The following is a 19565-nucleotide window of genomic DNA, read 5'->3' as shown; positions in this document are numbered from 1 at the left end:
TTGGCATGTATGAGTGGATCTCTCAAGAAATAACTGCACTAAAAACATGAGTAAAGCTTTTCCTTCTATTTACTATTTTTCAATCCTATTCAGTTTTAAGAATTATATTTATTATATGTTGATTTATAGCCTCCTAGGTTTTTAGTGTGGGGGGCAATTGCTTTTGTGTTTTAATTTAATTACATTAAAAAGCCAGATTTTCCATATAACTTTGAGTGAGTTCTGCATGTTAAAAATTTGTTTTAGTCTCTAGAACAATATTTACTGGATTCATCGAGGCATCCCCCTAAAGAGTGATATAACAATAGAAATTTAAGACATTGAAGAATTTTTCTAATGTACATATGTAGAATTATCACTGTTATCACCCTTCAGTTACTAATTCAACCTAAAATTAGAAGCAATTTTGTTTGTAGGTTATATAACTGTATCTGACCTTCAGAAACCTCAGGGGAAAGAAAAGAATAAATTAGTTAAATTATCCTTATTTTATTGAAAGACATTATGAAAATACACAAGTAAAACTTACCTAATACTGACCCTGAAAGGCATTGTCATCAAAGAATGCCAGCTCAAACAGCAGTTACAAAGTAGAGAATGGTTAATAAATCTGGAAATATACCACCTATGTTTGGATTCATATCTACCACTTATTTGCTGTTACTTAGTTCTCTATGTCTCAAGTTGTGTCATCTGTAAAATGGGATTGATTTTAATTGATTGTTATAAGAATTAATTAAAATAGTCCATGTACAGTGCACAGAAATGTGGCTGACTTAAACTAAACACTGAATGTTTATTACGCATGTCATTACAAAATATATGAGGTTGAATCATGTGAAATTGCTAGTTTTCAATCATATTTGACTGCAGAATTTAAAATTTCATATGTTTCAACCTATCAGAAGGGAATAAAGGTATAATGGGGACAGAAGCTCTTATTTAAATATTCCAGCCTATGTGACTTTTTTCCTTTCTGTGTGTTTCCTGTTCCCTTGATTTCACACTGTTTATTGGCAGACCCACCTCATAAGCATGGGAGAAGAGAGAATGAATAGCCCAAGGCTGACTTTCTAGTATGTAGGGGGCAGGGAACGATTAGGAAGAGGCTGTCTTGTCACATAATTGTCCACACGCAATTGCACTGCAATGTATTTGAGAAATTTTAAGAATATTAATTTTATAAATAAAATTTACATTTATTAACTAAAGGCATCTACAGATGTCTTTTGACCATAAAGTCTCATTCCATAGGATCTGAACAAGTCTGAATAGTTCTTTCTCCCTCTGCATTTTGCGGGAAGCTAAGTGCTAATGGTTGGCATTTCTCTAGTGAGTGTGCCCATTGTGTCACAATATTTTCTTTCTTTCTGAAGAATCAGAGTGTTATTTAGATGCTTTGAAATGAAGTGCTTCATCTTGCAAACCTTATACTGTACTTCTTCTGTTGCAGAAGCCTTTACTGGGGTAGAATATAACCAATCTCCATTTCCCTCCCTGGCTATCTCAAGCTTAAATCTTATACCTTTGTGATTCAATAAAAACTGAATTTAACTTTCATAATTTTAAATTTATAGGGGGTATTTAAAGGTGATATAACAGAATTAGCTACAATCATGGTTTATAAGGTTTCTACATGTTTTAAAATAGCTATTTGTGAATTATGTTAACATTATAACTAGAAATACAAGATTAAAATTACATATAAGTTTACCAATTTTTGTTTCAGGATAACTGGTAATTGAATTAGTACTGATCTATCTAATTTACAGATGAGAAAACACAGGCCTGGGTTAAGAATTCAGTTTTATTACAAACCATATTAAATGTAGACCTGATCAGACAACAAACCGTGCTGACTCTTGGTTAAGCACACATTACTTGGGGTTTTATAATAGACCATTTACAGATAATGACTTGATTTCCATTAACCATTGTTGTGGCTGCTGTTGAAAGTTCTAATGTGCAATCTGGTTGAATCTCTTCTTGTATACGTAATAGTGTAACATACACATTGGGTCCTAGTGACTATGTTTTATAAAGAGTTACTGCCAAATAACACTTCATATCTGGAGAGACTGTAAAACTATTATATTATCTAACTTAGCTCTTGAGCACTTCTTAGCTCCAAGGAATAACTTGGATTTTTTTAAAACATTATCTTTGCAGCCCAGATTTTAGTGCTATTTCTGGTACATAGAAGTTTTAAAATATTTGATGCTCAGGAACAATGAATAATATATGTTAATTTTCATCTGTTAAAGCCTGCTAAACATTCCAGTACTGTGATACCCCTATTAGAGGAGAGAAAGTGTCCCAGTGATACATTTGGGTCTTTAAAACAACATTACCAGAGATAAAAATAATATAGGCAGTTTGGGGAGAAGCACTGGGGCCTTCATTTATTTTCTGACATGGGCATCCCTGACATTGATCCTGTGGATCAAGGGAATTGTTTTCCCTGTCTAGGGTGTTGAATGTCTTTGGTTTATCCCTCTGGGACCACTCTCTGCCCTTCTCTTCCCTCGGAGGCTGACCTCTGTGGATGATATCAGCAGACTCCCTTGCTCTCTGGCTTCCAGTTGGTTTTGGCTCTTGGGAGCATTTACAGGAGATCAGAGGAAGGGAGGAAAGAAATATCAGGGCAGTTATTTACCACAAGATAGCTGCATTCATCACCAAAATATCAAAGCTCATGTCAGGTGACTCTCTCGACTCTCTCTTTGTTCATGGACCAATAACCACTCTCTTTCTCTTTTTTCCTATGTGTCTAGGAGTGATAATTGCAGTTCTCTATTACCAGTTTTGGTGGTTTCTTTATACCCTGCCCTCACCTTTTTAAATTGTTCCCTATTAACTCTCCTCAAGTTAGCCAAGTCCTGCTAGGATCCTGGCACCCTCAAAGGAGAGTCCTACTCTCTATTTCCAGGTGATGACATTTAACGAAAGGGGGAAATGGGAAATGTGATTAGGGTTTATGCCAGGAAACATGCTGGACACCTTATATTTATTAACTCATTTAATTCCCATACCAATACTTTGAAGTTGACCCCTTCTGTTACTTTGAGCCAAAAATTCCAAGGAAATTTTGGAAAATATGGATTATTAGGGTTAATCGTTTGGAATAAATTCATGATGGCTAACATTTATTGAGTATATCTTAGAGCAAAGTACTATTCCAAATGCATTTAAATCTTCACAGCATCACCACAAGTTAGGTAATACTACATCCTTGTTTTACAGTTGATAAAAGGTAAGACCCAGAGAGATTAAGTTACTTGCTCATATCACACACATGAAATATGGCAGAGCTGGGATTTGAACCAAGGAATTCTGGGGCAGAGAGAATATTCTTACTCATTGTATTGCAGTACTTCCCTGTGCTTTGTAAAACATATTTCATCACTGCAACTTTTTTTTTCTTTCCAAATTCTCTCTTCCTAAACCATATGTCTTTCAATTATTAGTTTCCTAAAATGAGACACTAAACCAGCCTTATTCTTCTGTTTTTAAGAGATTCCTTTCAAGGCAAAACTAATCTATGGTGTTAAAAGTCAGTAGAGTAGTCATCCTTGAAAGGGCTAGTACACAGAAGGGGGTGTGAGGAAGCTCTGAGGATGCTGATCATATTCTTTTTCACCATGGGGGTGATGATAATATGAATGTCTTCAGTCTGTGAACATGCACTGAGCTAACCTCAATAAAATTATCTTATGAAATACTTTTTACAACCCATGCTTAAGAAAACAATCATCTATGAAAACTGCCTATTTATATTACAGTGGGTTGCATTATTTTTATGGGAGCTGGTCAGCAATAAGTTTGGAGTCAAATTTGCTCTCCTCTTTGGTGTTTTTCTTGCTCTTGGTGTTTCTAATAGCTAAAGATTCAGAATCACAGAGAAGTATCTTGATTTTCTCAGCAACACGGATGTCCAGAGGCTGACTTTTCTACCACCAGAAGGCCATGTTAAATTATTCCTGTGCTCTTCAAGTTTCTTTTAGTGCAACATGGTATTGATCTTTGTGTATTTACGGGTTAAAAGATTGACACAACTCTGAAGAGTCAGAAACTATTTAAATATTTTTCAATTCATTTCTGTCCCCTTCTCAATTTTTTTACTTTGATTTTTTCACTTTGTTTATGCCAGTTACCGATCAACCTGTCTGAGTTTCTTTTTGAACACTGTCTGTAAAAAAAAATAAAGACATTGATATAAATGTAGAATTTCTTTATGTCATCCTGACAATGATCTGGAAGGATTGCTATCTCATTTTATGGTCCTTTCATCTTGATATTTAGGTTAGCAAGGAAGAATTCAATATGTAAGTGAATGTAAGAAACTGCTAAGTAATACCAAAAGTTCACTTTTTAAAGAAAATATTAGTCATGAAAGGGGTTGAAGATAGAGAGCCACAGAGTCACATGACCCAAGGCACATTTAATGTTTTATGTGTCTTATAAAATAATTTTCATACACTTGAAAAGAAAGCCATTAAAGATGGGGAATTTTTAAAGAAATAATACTGTTTTCATGAAGTAAGTGTCACTTGCAGCAAAAAGGCATAGTAGATGCCTTTCATAGGAGATAAAAAGAGAGGAAAACAGAAGAAGATTTAATGAAAAGTAAGCAAAAGAACAACAAAAAGATAAAGAGCTTGAAGGCTCCGAGTGTTTCCCCTTTGCCATCCACATGTACTAGTATTAGTAATTGAATATGGAAGGACACTTTCCCTTCTTGACTTTCACTCTTACAGGGGTACCAAACTAAGAGAAAACAGAACACATTGTATCTGAGCTCTGTATTTTCTGGTAGATTCAATAATTAAGCATAATTGTATTTATGTCTAGTATTTGGCCAAAGAAAAAGAAGCCAAGGAATAGTAGAATAAAACAGAAAAAAGCTTTCTATATTTAATGAGTACCTACTATTTGCCAAGTCTGTACAGCATACCTACACTGTTTCAGAGGCTTAAGACTGATGTGCTATTATTTCAGTCCCCATTCTGTTGATACTAATGAATAAATTGTCCCTCAGAAAGACTAAGTCACTTGCCGGAGACAATGCAGCTAGTGAATAGGAGACTCGGGTTCGAAAAATCAGCTATTTCTGCCTCAGAAACGTGTGCTACTTTTCCTACGTCATACCTATAGTGCTATGGAATGAGGAGTTGAATCTAGGAAAGAAATGAAAACCATTCCAGAGAAAAGAGAGGTTTTGCTTTCTCTAGGATATTCATAGTCCAGGAGGTATAAGACTAAACACCTGAACATCCATGAAGTTACAGGCTAAATATTGTACATTTCATTGAGCATCAATTTAATTAGACCATAGGAGGGGAATTTTCAGTCAAAGTGCTTGAAATTACTTTTAAGTTAAACATGCATTAAGAGAGGAAGACAAAATCTCCATGAATTCTTAACATAAAACATATGCTTTCATAGAAATTTTGAACCTGCAGTCACTATGTACTTTACACTGCCAGGCTCCGGGGTAAATAAATTCAGTCTCGTCTGTTGAAAGTTGCTTTACTGGAACATTTTGAGAAGCACCCTGTTAGAGATTGTGGTGGATATAACAAATATAAGTTGGATTTCAGTTGTGATACTTTAATATATCATTGATTGCATGAGTTTGCAAGTTATATATGATACCGAAAACCGTCTTTTTCTCTATCACCTCACTGCTTTCTAGGTGCCCCAACTAGATGTGCGCTCTGATTAGTCTGCAGTCCTTCCCTCCCTCTCTATTTTGTTTGATTCCAGTTTAAACGGGAGAATTATAAAATATCAATACCTCGTCTGTGTGTATAAGTTTGTATCAAAGCAAGATCCTGTGTGCCTTCTTGACCTTTGTTTAAGCTCCTTGCCCAAAAGCATAAGCTTTCTAGTCCTCATATCTTGGATGCTAGATGATCCTTATGGCCTTGGGGTTCATGCTTTATTCTTTGCCTCTAGACTTACTCCTTTCCAAGTCCCAGCACTTCTCCTTGAATGAACATTTTACCGCCCACATCCCTCCTGGTTTGCCAGACTTTATTATCTGTCTATCTATCCGCCTATCTAGATATATATTTTTAATAACAGCAAGTATTTCTGTCAACTAACTATATTTTATTTTCTTCAAAACCTGACACATTTCAGTGGGCAATATTGTTTTTGTCCATAAGTTTAGAAGCTACTCACTTCTCAAATGCATCTGTAAAATTTTGCTCCTGGAAAACAAAACAAAACAAAACAAAATAGCATTTTCAAGGCATTGTTGACCTTCAACCAATTTGAAAATGAAATCTTAATATTATCCCCCAAATGCCAAGTTATTCCGGGTTATATATGAGATTCTTGACAGAATTATTATAAAGCCCACATTCATTTTCTTACTTATTAATAGAAAGCTTTCCTTATTTCATAAGAATGGCACTGTTGTTTTAAGATCTACCTGTACATTATGTATACTAAAAGTGCTTTTTAAAAGTTCTAGTATCTTAGTGTTTTGTCATTTCTTTTCCCCTGAAATTTTTAATTAGAACTATTCAAGTAGAATTTCAAAAGAATAACTTATAGTTATCTTTGTCAAAGCACATATGTGGTTTGATTTCCAAAGCCTGGCACGGAGGGACTGGTGGACTTCTTGCAGGGGTCAGTGTTATCGTTAATTGAAGCACCTAGGCTCTATCCGGACTTGTCTTGGACATGGCTACCTGGCTGTAGGGAGAGCCTGAATCCTCTGTCTTCAATCTTAGAAGCTTCAGAGATGTCTTTTGCCTGGAAACGAGGGCTCTTCTTGAGCTGTGTGAAATATAAAGTTTGTGTGTGATCAAAGGAGTAGATGAGAAGAGCCCAATCACCCAAGGCTAATGTTAGACCCATCACCCGACATTTTGAGGGAAGTATTTCCTGATCCCCAGACTATGGGAATTCCCATGGTTATGTGCTCCTGGGTTCCTTTTACTGCCTCTCTGTAGCATTACCTTTTAGGAATACTTGTGTTCCCTGCTCGACTCAAAGTTCCACAAGGGCTGGGGTCATATCCATCTCATTTACTAGTGCATGCTCTAGCACCTAGCCCAGGTTTATTGGTGCTCAATAAGCATCTGTCATTGATAAAGTAGGGCTTTCTTGATAACTTGGGTGATGAAAGAGTTGTGAATGATTTCATACGAAGGGATTGTAGGCTTTGAACCAGAAAAAGAAGATATTTGGGGGTATGACAGAAGAAGTAAAATATTTGAAAGATGATCAAATGGAAGGAGGAAAAGGCCAAGGAAGCAGCTTGATAAAATAGAAAGAACAAGAGCCCCAGGAGTTAGACAGATCTGGGCCAAAATCTTGGTTTTATCGTCTTCTTGTTTTGTCTCTTTGTCTCTGTTTCATCTGTAGGATGAGTATACTAATGCTAACGTCACAAAAATTACAAGATCAATTCATTCAGTGGAGTGTTTCTCATGAATAGTCACTCCAAAAATGTTAGATGTTATTAGTGGCTATTGTTTTCCCTCAGTATAATTCTCAAGTAAAGAAGTGAGAAAAATAGATGAAAAGCTTTCACTGACATATTTCAACTTAATTTAAATCATACCTTTCTAAAATTTGAACCATCCAATATGAGACTGGATCATTCTGAGGCAGCATGTAAAATGTATATGCGCAGAAAGCATGTTTTATGAGTGAAGGATGGTGAACCCTCTATGATTATTCATTCTATTTCCAAGTACACAAAATGGTTAAATCTTATGTACCCACCCAGGGCAAATTGTTTGTGGTCTTTGTTTCTTTGTGTGTTTACTTCTTCCCAAACAGTGCCCAACTGCCTGATAATTTAAACAATTTTTCTCTCCTTTATAGAATCAGCATTCAAAAAGTTGAGTTAATTAGATCCATTAGACTATAGATCTCCAACTCTTGTTATTGAGAAAAATATTTAAATAGATTTGGCCGAATGATGATTTACTGGTTTTTGTTTTTTACTTGGAGGTTCTCTTTTCATCCATCACCCTTGGCAGATTAAGAATTAGATACATTAAATATTCTTAAACATAGCTTTAAATTTTAAAAGGCGTATTCGTAGAAATGGATCACTGGAATCATGCTTTCTTTAATCGGGTATGTTTCTTATTTCAGTTTGGGAAGCAGCACATAGAAAACCTCTTCAGTGACCTGCAGGATGGGAGACGCCTCCTAGACCTTCTTGAAGGCCTGACAGGGCAAAGACTGGTATGTGACTTACAGTATTTATAAGGAACTTCACATTAACCTCAGAAGAATTCCAGACCAGAAACAAGCTCAGCATAGTTTTATGAGATCCAGTAAAATTAATTAATTTACTAATTACTGATTTAAGTAGCAGTACAGGACCTATTCCTGAAAAAAACAGCCTTGCAATATTATTTTTGTTTTGGCATCTTCTATCATATGCAGAACAAGAAGGTGAAATTTTCAGTAATATAATTTATATTATTTAATAGATATTATTCTCTATTATTATTTGGTATCTTTGTTAGTGGCTGTCTTTATAAGGCTTTTATACATAATGACCTTTTAAGTTTAACTTTTAACTTTATTTAGTCTTTTGTCTTTTTTTCTTCCAGTTTTATTGAGATATAATTGACATACAGCACTGTACAAGTTTAAGGTGTACACCATAATGATGTGACTTATAAACATCATGAAATGATTATCACAATAAGTTTAGTGAACACCCATCATCTCATATAACATTAAAGAAATAGAAAAAATCTATTTTTTCTTGTGATGAGAACTCTTAGGATTTAAGAACACTTAATATGAGATATGGAAAATGGGGAGTTGCTGTTCAACAGGTATAAAGTTTCAGTCCTGCAAGATGAATAAATTCCAGAGGCCTGCTGTACAATATTGTGCCTATACTTAACAGCATTGTATTGTGTAGTTAAAATTGTTTTCGGAGGGTAGATCTCATTTTAGGAGTAAATACTTCAGGCATCATAATGGTAGACTTTCTAAAACTCCACAACTGAATGAGTTAATCCATATATTGTAATACACTATGCAAATGTTAGTTTAAAAATTACAGGACAAGATAAGACTTTGGGGATTGAAGGTGAGGGTTAGAGAACCAAAGATGATTGAGGTTTTGAGCTTCAGTGACTAAGACAATTAAGGTAATATTGCCAGAAATAGTTTCCGTTAAGCCTATTTGGCATTATAGAATTTTGCTAGGCTCAAATCTCTTTTAAACTTTCCTAAAAGGTGTGGGAATTGACTCACTTATTTATCTTACTAGCAAATGTCCTTATGCATGCTGATGTTTCTCTTCGTGGTCATGCAACTGAGGTGTAGAATGAAGGAGAGATGGTAACCAAACTCTTTTGTGAAGAAAAAAAAATTCTATCAGTTTTCTTGAGGAGTGGCTGATTCATGCTATAAGGAGTTTCTTCATGCTATAAGAAACTGATTCATGCTATAAGGAGTTTCTCCATGCTATAAGAAACTCCTATAACAAGGATAATTAACCTGAAGCACTTAAATTCATTATATTAATGCCTCACAACCTATGATCATTTAAAAGATTCCAATTTAGAAGTGAAATATATCAATTATTCCATTTCTGGTAGATTGTCCTTCTCTCCCCTGGGCAGTCAACATTGTTTCATTTTGTTTTCAGCCAAAAGAAAAAGGATCCACAAGAGTTCATGCCCTGAACAATGTCAACAAGGCACTACAGGTCTTGCAGAAAAATAATGTAAGTGGAGCCCTGGACAGAGTCTGGATACCATGAGACAGCATGCTTAATGTTTGAGTGAGGGCTTTGGCCCTAAAAACAGAGAAAGCGTTTCAGGTTCTCTCATAAGTCAAAGCAGTTATCATTGAGAGCACATGTTCTAGTTCATGTGCATCTGCTAATGTGATTCAGGAAGTAAATGCATGCATCCACAGGGGGGCAGGGAAAGGTGTGAACCAGACCTGATTGGCCACTTTGTGTTGTTTTTAGATTTTACATAATGCAGTTATATTTGGTGGCCAAATTAAGTCCTGTGGTAAACTCAGCTCCTTACAGCAGTGTTCGTGAAACAAATGGCTTTTAATAGGCTGACTATTATTTTTTTTGTATAAAGTGGGTTCACACATGATGATAAAGTTTGTTTGAATTAAGCCAACATTTATTAGATAACACATCCAAGTATGAAAATTACACAGAAAACTCAGTATTTCAACTCAGCATAAGAGTTGCAAATTTGTTTTCTATTCTTATGTTTGATTAAGTTTAACTAGAAGAAAATATATGTGTGGTATTAGAAAAAGTCAACAATCGTACGTAAACAAGTGTGTAGATGAAAGGAGTTCTTGTCTCCTCAGGGTGACTTTGAGATTCCTCCCCTCTCTCATGATATTGGAGGCAGCCCTCCTTTCTTATTAACTTCCTACAATCTTTCTAATTAACCAATACATTTACTGGCTTTTTTGTAACTTCCTAATTACATTACATCTCTCTTTCAAGGATAAATTCAAATAATTGATCATATACTATTAAAATAACCATAATTAGTGATAGATTAGTAATGATGTATACTCCCCCAAATATTGCTCAACTCATCTAGCAGGGAGAGGACATCATTCTGGAAATGGAAGTGAAAGTTGTGTAGTAATCGGTCAGTTTTATGAAAGGTTACTATCATATTTAACCTATAAAAATTATTTTACAGAAGTGTTATATATTTTTATTATTTTCCTGCAGTGATTAACTCTATATTGGCAAATTTTCTGCAGCAGAATAAGATAATCTATGGAATGTTTGCCTTATTAGCAGTCTTATAGAACCTTTTTATAAATTTTTTTTTTGAAGTATAGTTGATTTCCAGTGTCATGTTAACTTCTGCTGTACAGCAAAGTGTTTCACTTATAAATATATATATTCGTTTTCACATTCTTTTCCGTTATGGTTTATCACAGAATATTGAATATAGTTCCCTGTGCTATACAGTAGGATCTTGTTGTTTATCCATCCTGTATATACTAGTTTGCACCTGCTAATCCCAAACTCCCAATCTTTCCCTCCTCCAGCCCCATCCCCTTGGCAACAAGTCTGTTCTCTATATCTGTGAGTTTGTTTCTCTTTCGTAGATGTGTTCGTTTGTGTCATACGTATCTTAGATTCCACATATACGTGATATCATATGGTATTTGTCTTTCTCTTTCTGACTTCGCTTAGAATGATAATCTCTAGGTCCACCCATGTTGCTGCAAATGGCATTATTTCATCCTATAGAACATTTTGAAAGATCAGTAGCATATAAATTAAGAAAACATTTTAACAATATTAGGAACTTAGACAAAGAAAATGTCTGTTTAAATATCAATTCCTCGTATTCCATTACAAAATATAAGAGCAAGGAAAACAGCAGAAAACTCAAAGAATTATTAGATTTAATCTAGTTGAAGAAATTGATCTCTTCCAAGCAAGAAAATGTCAAAACATAGACTGTTGGATCTCCTCTAAAGTAGTGGATTAATGAAACTGTAGATTTTTTTTTGATAAGAGTTTTGTTTTTTCACATACTGATTATAGATTATGAATTTTGGGTTTTTTTGTATATATTATAATTATTAATTTTATAATTTTCAATATAGGACCAGAAGAAATTCTGGCAATAAAAAGAAAAACCATAAAATAAAATCCCTGTGACTTTGGGAATAACCATATATTTCTTAGATGTGAAAACAAAGGCATGATGCAAAAACAGAAAAAATTAACTTGAACTTCATCAAAATTATGAGTTGTTCTTATGTTCTGGATATGAGTCCTTTGTTTATTTTATGTATTGCAAATATATTTTCCTTCTCTGTGGATTAAAATTTTAACTCACTTTATCTTTTGATAAAGAGAAGTTCTTCATTGTGATGTAGTTCATTTTTATAAACTTTCACTTTATAATTATGTGTCCTGTTTAAGAAATAGTTGCCTGCTGAAAGCCATTATGGTATTACATTTTGCTTTTATCCGTATAAGCTTTATTATATTACCATTTGAATTTGGATCTATATCTCACCTGGAAATGATTATTATATATGATATGAGGAATGGGTTAAGATTCAGCTTATTTTTTTCACTTGGAATCTGAACGACAACATCACTTATTAAAAAGAATGTTGCTTGCCCATTGTTCTCTAGTACTAAGTGTGTCATAAAAAATTTTCAGTACATTTGTAGTTTTATTTCTGGACTTAAATTCACTTCCATTGTTCTGTTTGTCTATACATCATGAATACCATGCCATGTGGAATACTGCCGTTTTATAATGCATCTTGTTATCTGGTGAATGTTTACCACTTTTTTCTTATTCAGTATTTTCTTGGCTATATTAGCCCTTTGTATTTCTAGGTTCATTTTACAATCATCTTTTTAATTTCCACATAAACCTTCTTTGGAATATGATCAACATTGAGTTAAATCTATAGATCAGTTTGGGAAGAATTGAAATCTTTACACTATTGAGTATATTAGGTGTCTCCCATGATTTTCCTCTATACTTTATTTAATTTTAGGTTTTATAAAATGAGAAAAAGAAATCCAATGGAAAAAATGGACAATGAACTTGAACGGGAACTTCACAAAAGAGGATGTTCAGAAGTTCAAGAATAATATGAAAGTGTGTTTAACCTCAGCAATAATTGGGGAAATTACAATTACAATGAGATACCAATACAAATTCACAAAAATGGTTGAAATTAGACTGATAATGCTAAGTGTAGATGAGGGTATGGAGTAACTTGAACTCTCACAACTAACTGGTAGAAATGTAATTCAGACAGCCATTGAAAATAGTTTGGCATTATATACTAAATGTGATAAAAATGTGCATTTCTTGTGACCCAACAATTTCATTCCTTAGCATATAATAGACATACATTTCTATGTTTGCCAAAAAATTCATATATATATAATATTATTTTATATATATGAAAGAGTGTTCATAGTAGCTTCATTTGTAATAGCCAAAATTAGAATGAAAGTAAGCAAATGATAGTGACACACAGTACATAAGATAGATCAATTTCCGGAAAGAGAAAAAAGTGAGACACAAAAGTACATCTACTGTAATTTCGTTTAATTAAATTTCAAGAATAGGCAGAATGCTTCCATGAGTTTAAAAGTCAGAAAAATGGTTAGATTTTAAAATGCAGGATGAAATCTTCAGAGATGTTGAAGATTTCCATGTTTTGACCTGGTGGTCGTTATACAGGTGCATTTGCTTTGAGAAAATTTATCAAGCTGTACATTTAAGTATATTTTCTGTATGTAGGCTATCAATTTTTTTAAAAAAAGTTTAATAAGAGGAATGTAGGAAGGGAAAGTAAAACTGATCTTGCAACCTGCCAAACTCCAAATTATGGCCATATTTATCTATCTGAACATAGACTGTGTATTTTATTATGAAATTGTTTAATAAAATGTGATAAGTGAATATACAAAATTAGAATGTGATTAATGCAATATATGGATCTTTTCTCAGGAGGTTATATTTCTTACTGAAAATAGAAAATCTTGATAAAATTCCAATGTTTTAGCAGGCGAAGACTCCTGAATGAGGGTTAAATTGGACAAGGAGTCCTTCAAAAGAAAATTTCCACAAAGCTCTCATTTGAGCCAGGGCCCTAATGGGGAATGGCATATAATTGAGGTCTCTGTATTAAAGGACAGAATCTCAAGTAGAACATTCTCCAGTGTAAACCAAAACCTTGAGTGAAATAACCTTTACCTGAGCTAGCCCCAGGCCAAAAGACACAGAATACAAATGCTCAAAAGTAAATGTATTATCATTTTATACTTCCCATTATTTTGTAATAAAAGAAAGCAGAAAAGAAATGGAAAGTATTCCAAGGGACATGTTTTTTACTCTCTGATTATTAGCATAAAGGATAAACACAGAAAGAGAACGTTCAAGAGCAGGATATTTTCCTAAAAATGGCCTTGGGTATTCTACAGCAGGTGACTAAATGATCCTGGGATGGGATATAAATAAATAAGCATATTAAGTAAAATAGTAGATAGAACTATTTTCCTTTTAAAGATCACAAATTCTCAGGATGAACTAGAGGAGGCATTGATTAGAGATTTTGAGTAGTCATACCTTAAACAGAATAATGTTAGTATTTTTAGATTCAGCGCATTATTTATTGAGTGTCTACTATATGTCAGGTTGTATTCCAAATGGTAGGAACACTGCAGTCAGTGATCAAAACAAATGCAATCGTTTATGTCATGGAGTTTAGAGTCAAATACCAGAGGATGTTAAATATGTATAATGTATGTAGTGATAGCTAAGTGAATGAAGAAGAGACAAATAGACTAGGAGGTTTGGGAAGGCCTTTGGTTAGGTTGTCTCATAGGTGGAGACTGGAAGGAAGTGAAGGAGTGAACCATGGGATTATCTATAGGAAAATGGTCCAGGCAGTGGGATAAAAAGACCTAGAGGAGAAAAAGCATTTGGAAATAGGACTCAATAGGTGGAGAGGACTGAGTGTGGAAAAAAATGTAGTAGAGTAGGGGATCAGAGAGGTAGCAGGGTGGTGCTGGGAAGAGGAGAACATGGGGAGCCATGGTTAGGGTTTGAATTTAGTTCTAAGTGAGATGAAAATGACTAAACATAAAAGGGCTATTATAAATTAAATGGGTAATAAAACAAGTTCTTTTAAAAGTCAGAGATAAGAATATTAATGACAAAGAAAAACTTATAAGTATTTGAAAATATCATTTTTATCCAAGAAAGTTGAAATCAATAATTAAAACATAATACAACTTACTGCATAATAGAAATACTGCTAAAACCATAAAGAATAAATGATGGAAATATATTTTTATTCAGAGCCTTTAATTCACCATTGTCAGATTACAACACAGTTAGCAGCAAAGAAAAAAGTTGAGAATAAAAATAACATAAACTGTAGATTTAATAGTGATTTTCTACCTATCGACACTCCCAAGCATAGATGATTCTATAAAATCTGTGTGAATTATATATAAACCTTCTCTCCCATAAGGTTAGATTTGCAAGGAAAATAGTAGTTTATAATTTCATTTAAATGAACCAAATCCAAATCTGACAAACAGGCATTCAGAAAATTCTAACTTTGTCATTATTAAGAATGATTTCCCCTATCCCTAGGGAATGGCCAGACATCAGTAGACCTATGTGGTGCCTTTTATAGGCAGGGGAAAAGCCTTTCATTTTTAGTCCATTGAATTATCCACTGATATAGTCACTATCCAAGCCCAAGTCATCTCATGAAGCCATGTGTATCATTAACAGTCCTGAAATGAATCAGAAAGCCTATGCAAAGACAAAGTTGAAAAGACTGTAATAAAAGGAATATATACAGAAATATGGGCAGGATTAAAGGAACCAACGATGAATGGTGAAGCACCAGAGACTAGCCTCAGTTAATAGGCTTTACTACCCCTAAACCTAAAGAGACAAAAGGAGAGAGCTGTTACCTTAAACCAATGAAAGCTCTAACCTTGGGAATGGGTCCACTGGATAGCAAGTGCAACCATAGGTACCTAAAGAATGCAGTTACTCTCAAATCATGGCCTGCTGGAGGAGGTGGGAGATTGATACCTTAGTCTCTCTATTCAGTCCTCTAATAGTCTGCCAGTGCTGCTCATTGGTTGAACCTAACTAGAAGCCAGAGGATAAGAGATCCTGGACGATGGAGCCATCTCATACTAGGTGGGTCATCTCAAACAAAGAAGGTGTGAAGAATGTGGGAGGGGGAGCAATCAGAGAAAATCCAGCCCTTCAGATAGCTCTATTTTTTTTTTTTTTTCTGGTCAAAAGAAGACGTGGGAACCTCTACGTTAAGAGCCCTAATGTTGGCCAGGGCCCAGCCTTGCTGGGTGTAGCAGGAAGCCATTCACTTTTTTTTTCTTTTTTTAAATATTTATTTATTTATCTATCTATTCTGGCTGTGCTGGGTCCCAGCTGCAGCACGCGGGATCTAGTTCCCTGACCAGGGATCGACCCGGGGCCCCTCACATTGGGAGTGCGGAGTCCCAACCACTGGACCACTAGGGAAGTCTCGGAAGCCATTCACTTTTAAGGACATAACACCTCCCCCATTTGCTGACAGGGAGTGGAGGTGGTTTCTGGCTAGTTTTGGAACCAGCTGACATTACTCTCCCATGCTTCTGGGGAACACCAGAGTAAGAAAAGGAAGATAGACTAAGAGTTATCTCTAACTTCTACCCTGCTATAAAACTTACTATAGGCGTAGGCGAAGATAAACATATAAAAAACATCCTTGGCATATGTACAAATAAAAAATGGATAATATATTAGAATGTAGTGAAAATGTCATTAAACACATAAAAAGAACTTTTAAAGTGCATAATCTTTGATGATAATAATATAACAGTAGAAATTAATAATACTTAAAAAAATTCAATATGATTAATTTAAAGTGTATAAGAAACCAAGAGTACAAATCCATGTTTTTATCGGAAAAAGCATTCCATGAGAAAACCCATGAGAAATGGCCTCAGTTCTACCCAGAGGTTCAATTTTTGTCTTTGCTTTTATCTTCATTAAAAAAAAAAAGATAAAATAAATTAATTCTAGCTTTCAACCATAAATGTTACAAAAAAGAAAAAAATGCTCTAAGTAGGAAATAAAAGGTAAATGAAGAAATGAGTTAGAAAAAAGAAACACTAGATAAATTTAAGATATTAGTTCCTTGTAATAAAATCATAAAATAGACTAATCTCTTATAAATTTAATCAGAAAAAAGAGGGAAATGAATCAAATGTATGCAATTTAAACATAGAAAATATTAAAAATAAGTACAAGAGTAGAAACCCAAAATGTAATCTACACAGAACTATATGTTGATTATAAAAAAGCAATGAAATTGGATTATATTCTATTTAAAATCATAAATTACAAGAATTAACACAGTGGAATATAGAGTACCTACATCAATAACCAAAGGAACTTAAGAAATCATAAAACAAAACCAAGCAAACTTTTTACAAAGACTTCTGGGTCCAATGGTACTAGTGGTAAGTTCATTCAAAGTTTTAAGAAATTGATAATTGCTAATAGAAAATCATGAGGGGGCCTTCTAATTCTACAAATCTGTTCACAAACCTAATTTTTAAAATCACTTGGAAAAAATTGGCACTCCCTTGTTGTTAAAGGGATATTAGAAACTTCCTTTTGAAAAGATATTTGTGGTAGTTTCAAGATCTTCTTAGGTTAAGTTCATTTTGTCTCCTTCCTTCCTCCCTCCCCTCCTCTCCTCCTCCCCTCCCCACCCGTCCTCCCCTCCTCCAATTTGGCCTCTTCCTCTGCCATAAATGACTAGTTTTAGCATATTCCTTAATTCTAAACTAGCAACTCAATGTGAGCCTGTGCTTCAGTTTCCTTTCTTTTCTCTCCTGACTTCTCACTTACTCTCCTCACTCAAATGTCACTCACAACTTAGCTTTGTAGAGCTCAGACACCACATTTATGTTCTGATTTGCATTCTCTCTGGTGGCTGTTTTAACATGAAGTTATCCCTGCTATCAATAATTTATTTGTGAAAACCACTTATTGAGAAAGAAGTACTTCCAAGTGCAGTGATGCCTTTATCACAATATTTGCTGAGAGGGAGTGGAAGTGGTTTTTGAAATAAAGTTGGCCGTGGTTTAAAAAAGCAAACAAAAGACAATACAAAATTCTGTGAAACAGGGGATGACTCTACCAAATGATTGTGTTTGTCTACATACTAGCTCAAGATAAAATGTATCCACAGCTTCCATTTATTTGTAACTTACTGAAGGTAGATAGAGCAAATCTCAGATAATAGGGAAACATCTCTCATACTGCCATTCTATCATTCCTTTATCCTTCTCCACTCTTGTTTGTGGGTAGTCCCCTTCACCAGACATTCTGAATACAGTTCTACAGGTCTTTAACCCCATCTTCTCTCAGATGTAAAGAAATATTTAATGGGTCATTTGAACTTGTTTATTGGTAGATTTTTTCCCTTAGATATAATTAAATTCCAGTCAATGAGTTTCCTCTAATACAAATTTGCATTTTTAATCATTTTATGTAAAGTTGAATAATGATTGATTTTTTTCACCGGTAAAGGAATTTAGCCGTTAAAAAACTGGTAGGGAGATTTAACTGTCTGTGGTGTTTTAAACTGTCCTCCAGATGCATTATGATACCTGTCTTCCATTCATTGGTTGATCCCAGTTTGTTTCCTCTTCTTCCATCCCAAGATTTCCAACTGTATACTTTATGAATCCCAGTGCCTTTTTGAAGTCATAGAATGCACTCCATCATTATTTTAAAGAAACTGACAAAAAATAGAGTGTTGCATTATACCCTGGCATATACTGAGACTTTACTGATTTAACGTGATTTAATGTTAACTGACACAGTTGTAAATCTCATAATTATGTTCACTACTCTCATCAATTGTCTATGACAGAGTGGCACAATTTTACCAAGTAATTTCAACTATACAAGGTGAGATAGCACAAAGAAAATAAGATTGTTGTTGTACATTATTAAGCCACAAATCCAAAATGAGGACTTAAAAAGCCTAGGGTGAAAATTCAAATGTCAGCTATGTTCAAATATTCAATTAATCACATCATTGAAAATTGTCACTGAATTAGATTGAATGGTTGTCAAATGTCACTGATCTGAAAAATGATATAGTGTTCACTCTTCCTGGCATATGATCTTAGATAAAGAGGATTCTAAAGTGTTCTTTAAAAGTAGTATTTTATGTGTCCTTTAAGTATTCAGAAACTTAAATAGCCATTTAATGTATTTTGGGGTATGTCAGAACATAATATCTTTGACCAAACATAAACTGCTTCCATTTATTACTTATAAAATCCAGTGTTCAGTTATAAATTCCAAATTTTTAATTTATGTTAGACAAGCATTATTTTTTATATTAAAATTTCAGTCCACACAATAGGCCTGTGATACGTCTGCACCTTATATATATTGATTCCAAGGAGCCAGAAGAAGTGTATCCATTTAACCCTGTCACTCACTAACTACAGGATCTTTGTCAAATAATTTCATGACTTTGGTTCCACTTTGTCATCTGTGAAATGTACTAATAGAAATAGTTGCACTTATTTCAAAATATTCTTCTATGGAACATAAAAATATATACAAGCATATCTTATAATCTTTAAATTCATATTCTGATGCAATATGAAATTATTCCTCTTAAAATGAAGGTAGTTATCACTGAAAATAATTTCATAAGGTGAATTGTTTACCTTCCCCCAACCCCGTACATTTCTTGCATCAAGGAAAAAATATTATGTTTTTCCTTACATATTCAACTTAAAATTGAGGTAATCATTTACTTTGATTTGTACACATGGAGATCTTTTGGGATAATAATAATATGGCTACAAATTATATTATAATTGAAAATTTTTCTCATTATAATGAATGTTAGTCATGTATCTTAAAATTTTTTCCCATTGCTGTTGCCAAGTGTTTTTTTTTTTTTTTTTTTTCTTGAAATCAGTATACATGGCTGAAAACTGGATAGCTCTGGCTACA

The 19565-nt window shown here is 34.0% G+C and overlaps 1 protein-coding gene across 1 annotated transcript in view; it reads left to right on the top strand.

Moving 5' to 3' along the window:
- The window catches only part of DMD (dystrophin), a 2107962-nt gene that overhangs the window by 341564 nt on the left and 1746833 nt on the right, over positions 1–19565 (top strand). The window contains exons 3-4 of the mRNA XM_029240038.1: positions 8122–8214; positions 9644–9721. Of these exons, the coding sequence (XP_029095871.1) occupies positions 8122–8214; positions 9644–9721 (171 nt within the window). The remainder of the gene's footprint in view (positions 1–8121; positions 8215–9643; positions 9722–19565) is intronic.

Source organism: Monodon monoceros, unplaced genomic scaffold (assembly GCF_005190385.1).
Source record: "Monodon monoceros isolate NGI ecotype Baffin Bay Population unplaced genomic scaffold, NGI_Narwhal_1 Super_Scaffold_22, whole genome shotgun sequence".
NCBI classification, from domain to species: domain Eukaryota; kingdom Metazoa; phylum Chordata; class Mammalia; order Artiodactyla; family Monodontidae; genus Monodon; species Monodon monoceros.
The sequence above is the reverse complement of the archived record's forward strand: the minus strand, read 5'-3'. Positions and strand labels throughout refer to the sequence as shown.